The 18,467-nt window shown below is 37.3% G+C and overlaps 1 protein-coding gene across 2 annotated transcripts in view; it reads left to right on the top strand.

Moving 5' to 3' along the window:
- TRMT11 (tRNA methyltransferase 11 homolog) overlaps positions 1-17,618 on the top strand; it is a 57,981-nt gene extending 40,363 nt beyond the window's left edge. For both annotated transcript variants that reach the window (XM_060190503.1, XM_007528342.3), the window contains 2 exons: positions 2,215-2,335; positions 14,627-17,618. In XM_060190503.1, the coding sequence (XP_060046486.1) occupies positions 2,215-2,335; positions 14,627-14,758 (253 nt within the window). In that variant the 3' untranslated portion in view covers positions 14,759-17,618. The remainder of the gene's footprint in view (positions 1-2,214; positions 2,336-14,626) is intronic.
- Positions 17,619-18,467: the final 849 nt, after the last annotated feature.

Below are 18,467 nucleotides of genomic sequence, written 5' to 3'. Positions count from 1 at the left end.
ATATTGGTTTTTGTACTTTTAGTTCTGAATTATAAATTTGCTTATGGTTTTATAATTATATAAGGGATATAAGCTATGGACTTCATACCCAATTTATTCATGTGTGCATTTAGATAAGTATTTCAATAAAAATATATTTTTTAGTTAACTCAGGCATTAAAATACACATTTTTCCTTTAAAATAAAAAAGTACTATTATGTATCAAGTAGTACAGAATTTCTGATATGACAGTGAATATCAGAGCATTATTAGATGAGGTGAAATCTGAAACAGTCCTTCACTGTTTTAAAGTCGTAAGAAAGGACACCAAAAGTAACTTCAAGAGAATTCCTTCTATTGATAGTAAAGTGAAGTGCATTCTGAATGTTACTTGGTAAGTGGGTGATAAAGATTTTGAGCATGTGCTTGATGTGGTGAGGGAATCATTGAAGGTCAGACAGTCCTAGAAAAGTCGGTAAAATAGTGATAGAGAGAGAGAGAGAGAGACAGAGAAGAGAGAATGATAGTAAAGACAGTGAACAATAAAGACGTTGAGTTAGGACAAGCTTACAGAGGTCCTGCTCCTTTAGATGACATGCTAGTCAGTACCTTTCCCATATTGGATTAGATCTTTAATATTATCTTTTTTTTTTAAGTTTTTTATTATTATTTATTTATTTGTTCCCTTTTGTTGCCCTTGTTGTTTTATTGTTGTAGTTATTATTGATGCCATTGTTGTTGGATAGGACAGAGAGAAATGGAGAGAGGAGGGGAAGACAGAGAGGGGGAGAGAAAGACAGACACCTGCAGACCTGCTTCACTGCCTGTGAAGGGACCTGCCTGCAGGTGGGGAGCCGGGGGCTCGAACCGGGATCCTGACACCGGTCCTTGAGCTTAGCGCCACCTGCGCTTAACCCGCTGCGCTACAGCCCGACTCCCTAATATTATCTTTTTAACAAATGTTTACAGAGACCAGTGGGAAAGGTATAAAGATTTATAAAGGAAAATTAAGAACTGACTATCACAGTGTTCTCAATGGTACCTCATAACTAATGAATCCCCCCGACTGTTCTATCACATTCTGTCTCATAGTTCATTCCTATGTATTTGACATGTGTTTTGTTCTGCCAAGATTATTCCCAACAACACTGTCAGACAGATGAAAAATCTTGATCTGTTGGAGCCTATATTCCCCAAGTATCATTGTCTCCATTCATGGAGTACATATGCTACTGGGTAGCGGTCATTGTTCATTGTCACGGCTTTAGTGTTATGTCGTGGGTAAGGTGACTAAAGGATTGATGTTATCTGTAGTGTTTCTTGTAGTGATAATTTATTTAAATAATCTTATAAGTTATTAGCCCTGTATACAAAGTTCATCGAAACTTTATGTGCCATTAAATAATTTTACTGGGGCATTTCATTTTATTTAATTTTTTTAAAGATTTTTTTTTCTTTTCTTAATCTTTTATTTATTGTTGGATAGAGAAACTGAGAGGGGAGGGGGGATAGAGAGGGAAAGAGACAGAGAGACACCTGCAGCCCTGCTTCACCACTTGGGAAGCTTTCCTCCTGCAAGTGGGGGCCAGAGGCTTGAATCTGGGTCCTTGTACACTGTAATGTGTGCACTTAAACAGGTGCACAACTGCCTGGTGCTGGCACTTTTCATTTTATAGAGGAAGGCATATGTTATGGTGGACTTGATATCTAAAGAATCTACTTAAATTTTTCCAGCTATCAAAGGATTTCGTGAAGCATATTTCTGTCTATGCTCTTGTGGAATTTTTTTTTCTCTTGTGGAATTTTTAAGGTGGAATTACTTTGTGATTTTGTTATTAAACTGCTTGACATTCCATACTTCCAGAGAGATAAAGAATAGGAAAGCTTTCAAGGGAGGGGGTGGGATATGAAACTTTGGTAGTGGGAATTGTACCTCTTTTATCCTATATTCTTGTCGATATTTTTTATTTTATAAATAAATTTGAAAAAAATGCATGACCTTGCTTGATGAAACATTTTTGAATTTCTGTAGATAAAAAAATTAACCTAAATTTTTGGATGTAGTAATATTAAAATATTTCATATTTTATGTGAATAGTTAGGATATATGAAACAAAATGGTGCAGTATGTAGTGCTGAGAGACTGTTCCATGGTACCACTAGAGAACTCCCTTGATGATCCCATCTGGGGCACACATTGAGTTGTTTATAACAGTTAGCTTTTCTTTCCTTAGATACACAGAGGAGATGGTACCCTGGCACCCTTGCCTTAAACTCATTAGCAACTGCGAGCAGAAACTTTCCAGTCACACATCAAGACGCTTGATAACAATGGAAAAGGTGAAACAATTTGAGGTAAATCATCCTAATATTTTTTCCTAGTAAATTCTAGAAGAATCAAAAGTAGATTTTTTTTTTTAACTGTTTACTTGTAATAGAGTTTGGAGACTGTTGGTTCTACCTGAATTCCAGAGAGAGAAGTTAAAGCAGTTTATGACATTTAGTTGGGTTTGGAGGATGTGAGTAGCAGGGTAAATAAAATATGTGTGGCTGGCAGTTGTTTTTTTTTTTTTTTTTTTTAACACCTTAAATATACCATCCCACTCTCTCCTGGCCTCCATGGTTCTTCTGAAAAGTCTGATGTGAGTCTGACAATGCTACCTTCAGGTCACTTTTGTTAACTTTTCTGTGGCATCTTGCCAAAGTTTTTCTTTGTCATTGACTTTTGATTGTTTCACAATGATGTGTCTTGGTATAGGTCTATTTGGGTTTAGGAATTTGGGATTTCTCTCTTGCTTCCTGAACATCTACATTTTGGAAATCTACAATTTTGGAAATCTACAATTTTGGAAAATTTCTGCTATTATTTCTTTGAATATGGTTTTGCCTCTTTTTAATTTTTTTTTTCATTTTTCATTCTTTGCCTAAACCCTTTTTTCTTTTCTTCTTCTTCATTATACTTTTTTTTTTTTGCCTCCAGGGTTATTGGTGCCTGCACTACAAATCCTCTGCCCCTGTGGCTGTTTTTTAAATTTTTTTTTGATAGGATAGAGATAAATTGAGAGGGGAAGATAGAGACGATAAAAGAAAGATAGATACCTACAGATCTGCTTCACCGATTGTGAAGTGACCCTTCTTCATGTGGGAACGCGGGAGCTCAAACTGGGATACTTGCATGGGTCCTTGCACTTCGTACTATGTGCACTTAACCCAGTGTGCCACTGCTCTAGCCCCCCATTGTAAAAATTTTTAAAGGCTCTTTTTGCTGGGATATATAAAATTGGCAGATTTATTAGGTTCTTAAAAACTGCAGTAATTGCTGCTGTGATTTCATTCTGAACTCCCAGGGCAGATGAGCTCACCATTGTGTTCTAGAACCCCACCTTTCCAGAGCCCTGCCCCACAAGGGAAAAATAGAAACAGGGTGGGCGTATGAATCCACTTGCCAATTTCCATGTTCAGTGGAGAAGCAATTACAGAAGCCAGACCTTCTACCTTCTGTACCCTATAAAGAATTTCCATCCATACTCCTAGAGGGGGAGAAATGTTAGGGGAAGGTGAGCTGAGGGCTCTGATCTCCAATTCTATCAGGACCTGGAAAGAGAAGATGAAAAAAAGGAGAGAAAAAATGGAAGTGCCTGGCTATCATCGTGATTTTACATTATTGGTGGTTTCCTAGTTTTACCCATCTATCTATGTTTTCTGTTGTTGGTCGGCTGGTGGTGCTTGCTTCTGCTTTGTGTGTGAGTTGTGGGAAAAGGGGAAGAGTTTGCAAAAGTACTAGGGTTTTATGGTATCTAATATTCCTTACACAGAACTCTACTCTAGGGTGGGAGAAGATCCTAAACCTTCTTCTCTTCCCAGACAATTTCCTGAAACTCTGCTGTGAGGTCAAAGTCACTTTCTAGGGTGCAGGGCAGTCTGACCCCATTCACCAGGGTGTCTGTGGGAGCTGTGATAACTGGGGCACATTAGGGTTTAGTTAACTTTCTGTTAGAAGAAGTATACCATGTTCAGTTCCCTACTTCCTCTGCATGTTTCCCAGGGGTTTACCCAAGAGCCTATGGCTTAACAGCAGTCCTGAGCTCCTTTTTGAAAGCCATTCGTTTCCTGAGTGTTTTCACATGGGCCCTTTAAATCCTTTAGTGGGTTTGAAGTAACTGTAAATAAGGTGCCTTTGGGCAGTGCAATACTACAGTACTGTGTTTCTCCTTGACTCTTTCTCTCCCTCTCCTCCTGTTCCCACTGTCCAAGTACAACCACTGACCTTTAGATGATTTTTTTTTTCTTTTGCTGTAGTAGAAATCTCAGCAGTGTTCTGATGAAACCCACTGAGATGTTTTGTTAAAATACTCATTTTCTGAGGAGAGCCAACTTCCTGAGACTAGGTCGCCATAGCATCACCCTGGAAGTCTCTCCTTTGTAACTCTTATAAGACACGTTTATTTATTTATCTTTTTACTTCATGCTTTTAGTCATCATGTGGTTGGTTTTTAGCAGAATCTTCTTTCCGGTGTTTTCCAAATTTGAATAAGAACTTTTGTCTTTTTCCCACCCAGTGACCTACCAGGAATTCAGCCCCAAGACTTTAACATGTATGTTTTGCTCCAAACATACATGTATAGTTTAATGCATAACTATAAAATAAACAGCTATGTAGTCACTATGAAGTTTTCTTTTTTGGCCAGTTTGAATCATAGCATCGGCTCCCTGCAACTGTAATTTTTAAACTTTACAGTAATGTTCTTGCTTCTTTTTATAATAGTAGCTGTCTAATTCATCTATAACCAGAAGAACTGTGCCCATTTTTTATTTTTATGTAGATGTGCTTTATTAATTGTTGTTTTAATTAATTTTGGTAATTTACACAAATCATCTAGGAGATGAGTAATCAGCTGATTAAAACAGAAGTGCTCTTTGCTCTTAATAAAGAAAGTAATGTTCTTCTTTGTTTTAGGTAAAAATTAGATACAGTACCTAGTAAACTCATTAATGTTTTTCTGGCATTTTTATTATTTGGTTTTAAGTTTCAAGTTTTAGGTTTTAGTAGAGAGTAAGTAAGTGTGTATAGAAAAAAAATCTGTAACATGGATATCTATGATGGTCTTTTTATAGTGAGACAGAAATTATGTGCTGGGTGCCAGGTGTCACAGTTCAGTTGCTAAATAACATTCATTTTCAGGACTATAGATATGAAAAATTAATTATACATGAAAATATTTTAATGTGCTTTGGATAACTTATTACCCCAATTTGAAAATTTATAAAATTGCAAATTATATATCAAAACTTAATTTAAGGATGAGTATGTCTAATCTTTTCTTGTTCCCTTCCTATTAAGAATAATGCTAGAAGTTTCTCTTAATGGCATTGGATACCAGACTTTTGACCTGCTTGTCCTTGGTGTGGAGATGACCTAGTACTGTTTATAGTTGTATAATTTTAGCCCAAGTGGTTTCTATAGCTACTGTCCAGTACCAGATGTAAAATAGTGGAAAGCTTTGATAAGGGGAGCAGGTTTTTTAAACAAAAGCCGGACATGGGTAGTTATCCTGTGGTTGAACTAAGTCTCATTACTTTCAGAAGTGCCATTTACATTTCTCTTCACTCTGATAATTCTAAGAAACTCTACTGACTATTTTTCTCTTCCATCTCTTTCCTTTCTTCCTCTTACTTTATTTAAGAATGTATATCATGGATTTCATCTCTTTCATGAATCCTTTGACAACAAAGATGAAATGCTTATCACTAGTTTGGTGACTTTCACTATGATGATAGCATCAGTGGTTTTCACCTATCAGAGAGTAAGTTTCATAGGGCAGAGGTAGATAGCATAATGGTTATGCAAAGAGACTCTCAGGCCTGAGGCTCCAAAATCCCAGGTTCAGTCCCCTGTATGACCATAAGCCAGAGCTGAGCAGTACTCTGGTAAAAAGAAGAGAGAGAGAGAGAAAGAGAGAGAGAGAGAGATTAAGTTTCATAAGCCATTTGTATTCAAGTGTTTGCAGCGAAACTGCCATTTTATATAAACTACTGTCACTTTGTGAATATTAATGACTAAAGGTTAAAACTACTGGGATAGAAGAAATCATTTTCTCATTACCAGGAACTGTCAGCAAGTAAAAGGACAAGTTAAACCCGACCTAAATTGAAATAGCCATTTGGTTTTCATCTGTAAAAATCTGCAACTGAATGTTACAGATGATACCTTTCCAGGGGAAATCTCTTGTTTGTAAACAGTAATTTTTTAAATTGGTATTTATCCCTAGGGATTTCACTGAAGTTCTGGGCATTCTAGAAAAGTAACTTTTGGCTGTAAAGCAACAGTAGGAGAGTGAAATTTAACTTTAGTCAGAATGTGGTTGGGAGTATGGTGTGAGTAATGAGGCTGTAGAGTGAAAAGCAAGGGAGCTTCAGTTTGTATTAGAAGGTGGGGCAAGGGAGTCGGGCGATAGCAGAGTGGATTAAGCGCAGGTGGCGCAAAGCACAAAGACTGGTGTAAGGATCTCGGTTCAAGTCCCCAGCTCCCCACCTGCAGGGGAGCCACTTCACAAGTGGTGAAGCAGGTCTGCAGGTGTCTATCTTTCTCTCCCCCTCTCTGTCTTCCCCTCTTCTCTCCGTTTCTCTCTGTCCTATCCAACAACGAACGACATCAGCAACAACAATAATAACCATAACAAGGCTACAACAACAAGGGCAACAAAAGGGTAAAAAAAAAAAAAAAAAAGGCCTCCAGGAGCGGTGGATTCATGGTGCAGGCACCAAGCCCCAGCAATAACCCTGGAGGCAAAAAAAAAAAAAAAAAAGAAAGAAATGGAGAGAGGAGGGGAAGACACAAGGGGAGAGAAAGACACCTGCAGACCTGCTTCACCGCTTGTGAAGAGACTCCCCCTGCAGGTGGATAGCCCGGGCTCGAACCGGTACTTGTGCTTTGCGCCACCTGCACTTAACCCGCTGTGCTACCGTCCAACTCCCAAGCACATGTATTATAATGCATACGCTCTCCTCTCCTGTAAATAAATAAGTAATCTTAAAAAGATAATTAATATCGGGGCCGGGTGGTGGCACACCTGGTTGAGTGCATGTGTTACAATGCACAAGGATCCGGGTTTAAGCCCCCAGACCCCACCTGTATGGGGAAAGCTTCATGAGTGGTGTCTCTCTCTCTCTCTATCATTCTCTTCCCTCTCGATATCTGGCTGTCTCTATTCAATAAATAAATATATATATTTTTTAAAAAATTATTAATATCAACTTCTAAATTGAATTTAAAATAAATTCTAAAATTTTCCACATAAATTTCAAGGCCTCTTGTCTCTCCAGTTTTATTTTTGACCCAGTTCCCAGTTGTTTACAGAACTTTAGCCACTCCAGTCTGCTGTTCACTTCCAAATATACTACTTACCCGTTTCCAGTCTCGGTCTTCTCACATTATTTTACCTTCTCAGTATGTTTTTAGATTGTTAATCTTCCCTTCAATTTCTGTAAGTTTAATTCATTCTTTTAGACCTTTCTCAGGTAAATTTTATCTCATTAGGGAACTCTTGTCTTTTTCTTCGTCTCATTTAAATAGTTGTCTCCTTATATTTTTATGGTATCCTACTGTTTTCCATTTTAATCCACATCCAGAAAGTCTTTAAAGAAGAACTTAACTACTTTTTGCCAGCAGAGGGCAGTATACACATAAAAGTACACAGACAGTAAATAGTAAGCCTTTGACTGATTTCTTTGGCAAATGTGTTAAAATTCCTCGAGTGGTTTATGTTTAGAATTAGTAGTACTGATGGGACAGTAAATTGGCTGGGTGGGACAGTGGTTAAAGGGGTTCTGTCTAAAGTTTAGAACGGAAATATGTGCTACCCTAATGTGCTACCCTAATGTTACCATTCAGTAAGGAATGTCCTCTAAATGTCAAATTCCATTTTGAATGACTAGCTGGAAATTAACTCTAGCCATCCTTTTGATGTAATTTCTACCAATAAAAAGAAGTGTGATGGAAAAGCATGAAATTTATTCTGAGCTACAGTTACAGCAGTGCTTGTAAGGACTTATGCATTGCCATGCACATAACCCAGGTTTGAGCTCCAATACCATAAGAAAAATATTAGCCCAGGGGTCAGGCAGTGGTGCACCTGGTTAAACACATACATTACAGTGCACAAGGACCCAGGTTCAAGACCCTGGTCCCCACCTGCAAGGGGAAAGTTTTGCGAGTGGTGAAGCAGGGCTTCAGATCTCTCTCCCTCTCTCCCTCCCCTTTCCCTCTTGATCTCTGAATGTCTCTATCCAATAAATAAATTAAGATCATTAAAAAAATTAAAATTAAAAGAAGAAAAACATTAGCCCACAAATGGTAAAATCACACATATGAGAATCCTGCTCTGAAAAAAAGTGAGTATGTGTGTATGTTGTTGTCTTTCTTAAAAAGAGTAAGTAATAAGTCTAAAAGCTGTATATTTTCATTATTGAGTCACATATGGTTAACAGTCTTTCTTACAGAAATTCTTAATTTCTAGTTATAAAAATGTTCTGGAAAATGGGCAATATAGACAACAATCCTAATTATTTATATCTCTTTACTAAGACCATGTGCCAAAACTTAAATAAGTACTTAGGACATTTTGGAAAAGGGGTCTGTAATCTTTATTGCTATAATTTTTTCTTTTGGAATTGTTTTTACTTTCCATCAAGCACCTCTTGCACATTAAAAAATTGGCAGAACTTTAAGCTTTATGATATATTAGTGATAATAGTAGACAGATTTGGAAGTGTTATGGACTCCCAGCCCAGAGCACAAATTTGAGTTACTGAAAGAGATCAAGTCTTGCATTGCTTGTGGGTACTCCTCTACTTTTAAGTAAACCGTTTGGCTTTGGGTAGGAGATACGGATAGAGAAGAGCTATGAAAAGGCAGTGAAAAATATGTAGAGGTAAAATATTGTCTTTTTATTTTGGATCTTGTCTTTTTAAAATTTTATTAGTGATTTAGTATTTATTTACAAAATTACATGTCAACAGGTTTATAATTCCATACCGTTCCCACTACCAGAGTTCTGAATCCCCAGTCCCTCCATTGCAAGCCACAGCATTTCTCCTAAAGTTGCAGACATGGGTTAATTGTCATCTCTACAACTATCCGTCTACATTTGTATATAATTGCCCCCTTTTCTTCCAGGTCCTGCCCTCTTTTCTCCTCCAAGCTCACATAACCCTATTACTACATCAAATATCCGTCCCTTTTTCCTCCCCTCTCTCTGGGTCCTGATGTAGCTGGAGTTCAAAGCCCTCTTATCTTTTTCCTCCTATCACTTCTCCCCCATTGGGAGTATGGATCAAGGTTGGTTTTGAGGTGCAAAGGTAGGAGTTGTGGCTTCTGTAATGGTTTCTCTGCTGGATAGAGGTGTTGGCAGGTCGATCCATATCCCCAGCCTATTTCTGTCTATCCCTAGGGTGTACAGGATATAAAGTGAGACAAAATGGTTAATGAGCAGGAACCAAAAAGTAGGAATAGAGCAGATGAGATTAGGGATTTTAGGGTGGAAGGAAGCTAGGATGTCCATTTTAGGCATGTTTCTTTTTTTAAATTTTTTAATTTTTATTTATTTATTTTTTAAATTTCTTTATTGGGGAATTAATGTTTTACATTTGACAGTAAATACAATAGTTTGTATATGCATAACATTTCCCAGTTTTCCATATAACAGTACAACCCCCACTAGGTCCTCTGTGATTTTAGGCTTGTTTCTAGGGGCCCACAACTACAGTCGTTTTTGCTTGAGTTTGATAGCTAGCCTGAAGATGGATAAAAATATTGTCTGAGAAAATAGTGTCAGAGTAGAGAAAAGGGCTAGAAAGTTAGATTAGGGCAGAGCATAACTCCCATTCTTGCAAAAAAAAAAAAAATCTATGAATATAATTAACTATTTACTTCCATCCACCCAGCTCAGGCCCCATATGTATCTTTATATTTAGCACCAGAGCCTGTGTAACCTCTGAGTCCCTGTTGTTCGGAGCTTGTAGCTCATGGTCACATTTGGGAACATTGCAGGTTGCATTTATTTCAGGACCATTCTTCCTCGAGTGGCAGGCAGAGCAGGATACTCCAATCTCCCTTCAGAGACTGGGGCAGTCCCCACCATCACTGCTTTGTGGGGAGGGCAAAGTCCTGGGAAGGCCATAAGAGGGCTTATGATGATGTTCCTGAAGGCAGTGACTAGTGGTGGTGCAAAAAGGGATACATGGGCGGTTGAGGCCCATTATATTTGTGTGGGAGTCCAAGGATTCCCTGAATAAGGCCCCAGATGATGAAGTGGTGTGAAATATCATTGTTTCAAGTGTGGAGTCCTGGTGAACTAAAGATAGGAAGAAAAGGATAGAAAAGAAAAAATATTTATCTGTGGTCCAGGAGGTGGTGCAATGGATAAAGCATCGGACTCTCAAGTGTGAGGTCCTGAGTTCAGTCCCTGGCAGCACATGTACCAGAGTGATGTCTGGTTCTTTCTCTCTCTTCTCCTATCTTTCTCATTAAAAAATAAATAAATCTTTAAAAAGAAAAAAAGAAAGAAAATTTTTTTATCAAGTCTGTCTTTTTTCAGCATTTTAGAGTATATACATTTTATTTATTTATTTATTTCCCCCTTTTGTTGCCCTTGTTTTTTATTGTTGTTGTAGTTATTATTGTTGTTGTTAGATAGGACAGAGAGAAATGGAGAGAGGAGGGGAAGACAAGAGGGGGAGAGAAAGACACCTGCAGACCTGCTTCACTGCCTGTGAAGCGACTCCCCTGTAGGTAGCCAGGGACTGTAACCAGGATCCTTATGCCAGTCCTTGCGCTTCGCACAACGTGCGCTTAACCCGCTGCGCTACCGCCCGACTCCTTTTTTCAGCATTAATGCGAGGAATATTTTTTCTTTCTTTTTAAATTTTTATTTATTATTATTATTTTATTTTACCTATAAAATGGAAATATTGACAAGACCACAGGATAAGAGGGGTACAGTTCCACACAGCTCCCACCACTAGAGAACTCCATATCCCATCCCCTCCCTTAAAAGCTTTCCTATTCTTTATCCCTCTGGGAGTATGGACCCAGGGTTATTATGGGGTGTAGAAGATGGAAGGTCTGGCTTCTGTAGTTGCTTCCCCTGCTGAACATGGGAGTTGCCAGCCTGTCTCTCTATTTCCCTAATGGGGAAGGGATCTGGGGAGGTGGGGCTCCAGGACACATAGGTGAGGTTCATCTGCCCAGGGAACACAGGTTGGCATTATGGTAGCCTCTGTATAGGACCCTGCCCTCAATGTGGAACAGAAATGGTATGGACTGCCCCATTCTCTGAAGGGTGGCTGGGTCAACATACTCTGTCACTCAAGGAAGACTGGTCCTGAAATGAGTGCAGTCTAAAATGTTCCTAGCTATGACCATGAAATGTGAGCTCAGACCTACAGGGTGAAGAGGTTACACAGGCTCCTGTGTTGAATATGGACCCCCAGATCAGATTGATGGGGTTTATAGTTAGTGGTATTTATATACTTTCCCCATATTTGGGGGCTACTCTCTTCCCTGATGTAGCTTTATAGTCTTATTTCCAAATCTGACACCATCACCCCAGACAAAACCTTTAGCCCACCTGCATGTTAGCTGTCAATCTCAGGCAAAAATTAGTAAAGTCATGGGCCCCTTGGAATATACCTAAAATAGACTGACTAGCTTTTTCCAAGCTGGAGACCCCCAATTCTCTTCTGTTCTATTCATATCCTAACCCTTATCACTAACCAGCCGTGTTATTTTGGGTCTGCAGTCTTCTACTCCTCCTCCTCCTTCTCTTTCTCTTTTTTTCTGCCACCGGGTCTCTGTTCCTGCATGGCAACTTCAACCCCAAAGGTCTTGGCAGCCTTTTATTTAATTTTTCCTTTTTTTTTTTTCTTTGATAGAATGTGAGAGTGATGGGGGGGGGGGAGACAGAAAGAAAGACCTGCAGCCGTACTTCACCACTTGTCAAGCTTTCCCCCTCTAGGTGGGGACTGGAAACTTGAAACCAAGTCCTCATGTATCGTAACGTGTGCTCTACCTGGTGCATCACTACTAGGCCTTAGTTCTGCACTCTTAAGTAATTCATGTTGCTTAATATAGTGATAGTAAAAATAAAAATATTTATGTATTGCACCAAAGCAAAGAACTCTGGGAAAGGAGGGGTTGGGAAAAGAGGGAGAAAATTTTGGGGCCTGGTACATAATGAAATTGTATGCATATGTAATGAATCCACTATAAAACATTAACCCCTCAATAAAATAAAACAGCAAAAAAATAGCTATAGTAAAATACCTCTTAGAGATGATGAGTTTATATTAATAAAGCTTATAAAACATTGAGCACCATTTTGAGATCATAATCAATACTGAGGAAAAACTATCTTTGGTGTTATTCATACAAGTTAAATTTATCTTTTGTGAGTTTTATAAAGTTAGTAGTTGATATATTTGCATATGCTTTTAGGAATTTGAAATGTAACAAACTTAGTGTCATAAAATTAATGGTATATATGTTTATGATTAATTAGGAGGTCTTAGCATGTCTAATAATTTGTGTATATGATTTAAAAAGCAATTAGTTTCCAATAAACAAGTGAACCACATGATTCTATCTTGGCTAAACCTTGCATTTATAGTAAAAATCAAAGGTTTCATTACTTCTTGAGCAACTGAAATTGATAGAAGACAGAAAGGGTTAGGATATACATCTCTAGGCCGGATGGTGGTGCACCTGGTTGAGCGCACATATTACAATGTACAAAGGCCCAGGTTCGAGCCCTTGGTCCCCACCTGCAGGAGGAAAGCTTTGTGAGTGGTGAAGTAAGGTTGTAGGTGTCTCTCTGTCTCTCTCCTCTATCACCCTCTTGATTTCTGGCTGTCTCTACCCAATAAATAAAGATTAAAAAAATTTATAAAAAGGATATTCATCTCATGCAGAAATACGAAAAATACTTTGAAGATCATTATAATCCTCATATATATTTATAGGTATTATTTTTTAAAAGATTTTTAAAATATTTCTTTTTGTTGCCCTTGTTTTATTTTTGTTGTTATTATTGTTGTTATTGATGTCGTTGTTGGCTAGGACAGGGAGAAATGGAGAGAGGAGGGGAAGACGGGGGGGAGGGGGGGGGAGAAAGACAGACACCTGCAGACCTGTTTCACCGCTTGCGAAGCCATTCCCCTGCAGGTGGGGAGCTGGGGACTGGAACTGGGATCCTTACGCCGATCCTTGTGCTTTGCACCACCTGCGCTTAACCCGCTGCGCTACTGCCTGACTCCCTATAGGTATTATTTTTATATTTATAATATAAAATATAATAATATTATAAAATGTTATTATATTATTATAATATTTCCTAATTATATTTCCATATTTTTCCTCAAAAATCACAGAAATCTATATGTCTGAATTTTCATGAGAAATGAGATTTTGTTTCTAATTTGACTTTTTTTAATCACTGTTTAAGAATGTGTGAAAAGTTAGTGCAGTCTTTTCTGTCAGTCTTCCTGTCCCTCAATTTCTAAGCTGAAATACAGCATTCTAACCTATAGTAATATTTTCGATGTCTAATTTATCATTCTGAGTATTGGTCTTTACCTATGTGTGAAAATCATTCACTTTTTTGGTCTGCATCTTCATCTGTTGTAATTAAAGTTACCAGGAGTAGTTTATTAATTATATGTAGGCATACCATCTACACATATGCTTATTTATTGGTAAGACACTATACAAATGCAGTTTTTTAAATTTTGTTGTTGTTGTTGTTGTTATTGATGTCATGGTTTTTAGGACAGAGAGAAATGGAGAGAAGAGGGGAACACAGAGGGGGAAAGATAAACACCTGCAGTCATACTTCACCACCTGTGAAGTGATGCCCCTGCAGGTGGGGAGCCGGGGACTCGAACCAGGATCCTACGCTGGTCCTTGCGCTTGGATCCATGTGCGCCTAACCGCTGCACTACCGCCCGACTCCCAGTTTATATATATATATATACACACACACACACACACACATATATATATATACATATATATATCTTTAGATAATTCTTTTTAAAACATTTTATTTATTGGGTAGAGACAGAAATTTAGAATGACAAGGAAGATAAAGAGGGAGAGAGAGATACCTGCAGCACTGCTTCACTACTCATGAAGCTTTCCCCTTGCTTGTGGGGACAAGGGCCTTGAACCTGCATCTTTGCACATGTAATGTGTGCACTCCACTGGGTGTGCAACTGCCCAATTCCTTGAGAATTCTTATAGTTGCTGAAGGTTTCAACTTCTGGTAAATTAGAAATCAGAGAATGCACGTGGCTGTTTTGACTGGTTTTGCCTATGCTGATCCCCTTGGGCCTTTCTGGGTCTCTGTTTTCCTAGTAAAACTGTCTTCTCTGTTCAGAGGACTGGTGTGTAGGTCAAATGAGGTAAAGTAGGTAGAAGCACTTTGGATGTCCAAGCATGAAAAAGATGTAAGTGGCTATGTATTTCTAATATATGAAATAAATGAAAAGTATGAGCCTGAAAGTGATACTTTGCTTAAAGTAAATACTACTTTGATCACAAGCTAACAAAATAAATAACTCAAACATCTTTTCTATTTTCTATCTAATCAGAACCAGGACCAGTATTCACATCTGCTAAGTGATCGATTCTTGCCATACCAAGGTCATAATTCCTTCCGTGAAAAATATTTCAGTGGGGTAACAAAAAGAATTGCTAAGGAAGAGAAATGCAGCCATGAGTGAAAAATTAATATTTTTGTCAATGAAGACAGAAGAAAACTGTGATAGAAATGGCATCTGAATGTGAACTTTTGTGTATGAAACAGAAGACATGCACTATTTTAAATTATTTTATACAATAAAATAAATGCTACAAAGCACAAAGCCAATTGAACAATTCTTTTAAAGTTGACTTCATTTTGTAGACTACTTTGTTGTATCTGGACTTCAGAATCTTTATAATTTATATTTGTCATGTTAAGTATTATGGAAATTGAAAAGATTTCTATTTTTTGGTATTCACTACAGGGAGATCTAATATTGCTGACTTTCAAAAATACATGTCAGCCAGATAATTGATAGGCAGTTAACAGTGAATGAAAATTTATTTATTAAATTTGTTTAATTTGGATTTTGATTGTAATTGATTTACTTTGCCGTTAATAAAGCTTACTGAGGATTCCTAAGTTCATATACTACTCAGTACTTCACAGTGGAATATGATGAAGAAGACGAATTTTAATTTATCCATTCTAGATAAGTAATAGCGATAATAGTGAAGACAAGAAAGCCTAGGACCTGACAACATCAGAAGCTCGTCTGTACCTTGAATTTCCTCTTGGATTCCTAACCCTTGACTGTTGGTCAAGTTAAGTACCCACAATTTTTGGTTTAGAGAGTAACTAATAGTTAAACACAATAACAACACAAATCCTTGATGGTTCTTTAATGGTACTAAGTCTAATCAGAATTCTATTCAAAAATAGAAGCTTTATTTTTCTTGAAGGAGAAACTTTGCTGAGTCTACATTGTGTCCATCATGAAAATATCTTATTTGAAAACCACCATACCCATCAATTCAGTATGCTAATAGCTTTCCTACTTTCAGTGGTCAAATGTATCTCAGCAGGGAGGCTGTAAATGAATCCTCTCCCTCTTACCAGTACCCATTTTTATTTATGTTGTTGTTATTATTACTAATATTTTAGTGTTACCGCTGACTTTTATGGACTCACATTATGAACCTGCATAGCATGGGAACTCCAAAAGACCAAAGAGATTGAGCCTTCTGTATAGTTCTTTCTCCTCTTCTTACCCTTTAGTTCTGAATTTCAGCAGTAGATTGCAAACATTTCAATGATTGTTTTGTTTGGGTTTTTGGATGTGATTTGTGGTATACTGGGGAAAGTGTAAAAGTTTTCGAGGATGATTTATTTTCAGTATTTCCATTATAAACCATCTTATTTAAAAAAATTTAAGGTTATTTGGGGGTTGAGTTTGAAACTTGGTGACTTACTAAATTTAGAATATTTGAGATTTCAGACTAGCATCATTTTTAGTTGTTGCAATAATTAGCTCAAATAGTCACAAATAAGTTGCAGCATTAATCATAATCATTTTTTCCTTAAAACTTATCCAACTTTTGGAAATATTTCAAATTAGTTCTTATTACCATTGATTGAAGTCTTCTGATCTTTAAGTTATCTTACTTATTGTGAGACACATTTGCTAGTAAGTTTAGTCTCCCATTACTGAAGTTTCATAGATTCAACATAAATTTGTATAGCCATTTTAAAATTAGAACTCAACCTAATCAATCACTTTCAACCAATTTATATTTTAGTGCAGAGGTTACAAGTCTTCATATTCTAAAAAGTGACTGCCACCAGTATCTTACTACTTTCTACATAAGTTAAAGCAAATCACACCCACCCAGGATTGCCTTAGTTTTATATATATTCCTCATCAATTCACAGCAAGATCGTCCTTTAGTATGAACTTATAGTATAGTCTAGGTCAGCCGTTGTTCTGTGGACTAGCTAACTTAACTGTTTGTAATATGACACAAATTTTAAATTTTGTTTCTAGCTTATATTAAATCAAAATCCAGTTACCTTGGTGATGTTTCATTACAAGTAGCCTTCTTCATTCTGAGAGGGATTTTCTTTTTTCCCTGTGATAGCTAGGAGTAGGGGAGTAGGTGGTCTTTGGTATATTTAGTCAGAGTGGCCAACAGATAAATGTTTAAAATATGCTGCAGATTTCTCACCTGTTTTCTGTCCATGGTGATACAGATTTGGACTGCTTCACTGCTTTCTTACTGTTAATTCTTTAAGTACAAAGATGAAACAGTAAAATACTCTCAAATGTTTAAATTCTGGCAGGTAAAGTCAGTGATACTGCTATTAATTTGTGGAGAGAAAACACTTAAAATTTGTTATTTTCAACATCTTTAAGAAGAATGGTGATTACAGTTAAATAGAACCTTCGGGTTTGGTAGGAGAACATAGAGCATGAGTTAACATACCAGATGTGTTATGAAATGTGTTTATATTGTTGGATGAAAAATGCGCTTTTTAAGTTTTAGGCATAGAAGCAGTTTTTGAGGTAATATGTTTTATACTCAATGTAATTAAAGAAGCAGGAATTTGGCTTTTTATTATTTTTTTAACATAAGAGAGTTAGATGATGAGGTTATTTAGATGTCAGTATAAGTGAATCCAACTCTTAATTGAAGGCCTTAGTCATCTGGGGTTAAAAGAACTGATACACTTACTGTATATATTATCAACTATTATTAACTCAAAGAGAGTAATGTGGAGTAAAATATGATTTTGTGTTGAAAACTGAAGATGATTTTGTAGGAAATGATTTTTTTTTTACATCATTTTACTCTCCCTTGAAAAAGCACAATAGAACTAAGCTGACATTGCTGTTTCCAGAAGAAAATCAAAAATCCTTTATAGATAAAATAGGAAATAAATGAGTTACTTAATGGAGCGTAGAAGTAGAAGTGGAGTTGGATGTTGCTGAGGAAATTGATGACCTTATTGTTGATTTTCCTGTTTGACCTAAAAGCAATAAATTATGCCTGAGTAAGGACGACTTTTTGCTGTTTTTTTCTCCATTATAATGTTATTTAGAAAATTAAACACTTGTAAGAATCTACTTTCTTAGTATTGTGAATAAGTGAATTCTACTTTCATTTCCAGCTCAATTTTTTCTAATACTTAATGAGTAATGTGATTTGTAATCCCTCCTGCAAAAAAGTGCCTTAATTCAGAAGATGCATAATATTAAACTGATGATGTTTGTACTTTACTAAAACTTTAAGATCTCTAAAACAGAGTAGTTGAGAACATAAAGTCTAGAGTGTATAAAGAATTATAATGGAATGATAAATACGTCTGGGGATCAGTCTTACTATAGAGTCAGACGGCACATTCCTGTCTTTTGGGGGTTGAAAAAGCTTACTGGGGGGGCCTGACTCTATCCCCTTAATAGAGGTCTGCCTCAGAATGTTCCTATGTTTCACTGTGTGGGATAAGCAAACTGACTTTTAGACATCGCTGAGGGCAACCTGGAATTTAGGTCTTATCCCTACCGCTATAAGACATTGTAGACAGGCTCTTTGGGGACATGGAGGTTAAATTGTCATTGCAACTAAAAGACTGGGTCAAAGGGCGGAAGTGCAGCAGGTTAAGCGCACGTGGCGCGAAGCTCCACAGGGAACGGCATAAGGATCCTGGGGTGGCTTCCCACTTGCAGGGGAGTCGCTTTACAGGCGGTGAAGCAGGTCTGCAGGTGTCTATCTTTCTGTTCCCCTCTCTGTCTTCCCCTCCTTTCTCCATTTCTCTCTGTCCTAACAACACGACAACAATAATAACTACAACAAAAATAAAAACACGGGCAACAAAAGGGAAAATAAGTAAAATTAAAAAAAGACTGGGTC

The sequence above is a fragment of the Erinaceus europaeus genome, chromosome 4 (genome assembly GCF_950295315.1).
Source record: "Erinaceus europaeus chromosome 4, mEriEur2.1, whole genome shotgun sequence".
Classification (NCBI taxonomy): Eukaryota; Metazoa; Chordata; class Mammalia; order Eulipotyphla; family Erinaceidae; genus Erinaceus; species Erinaceus europaeus.
The sequence above is the reverse complement of the archived record's forward strand: the minus strand, read 5'-3'. Positions and strand labels throughout refer to the sequence as shown.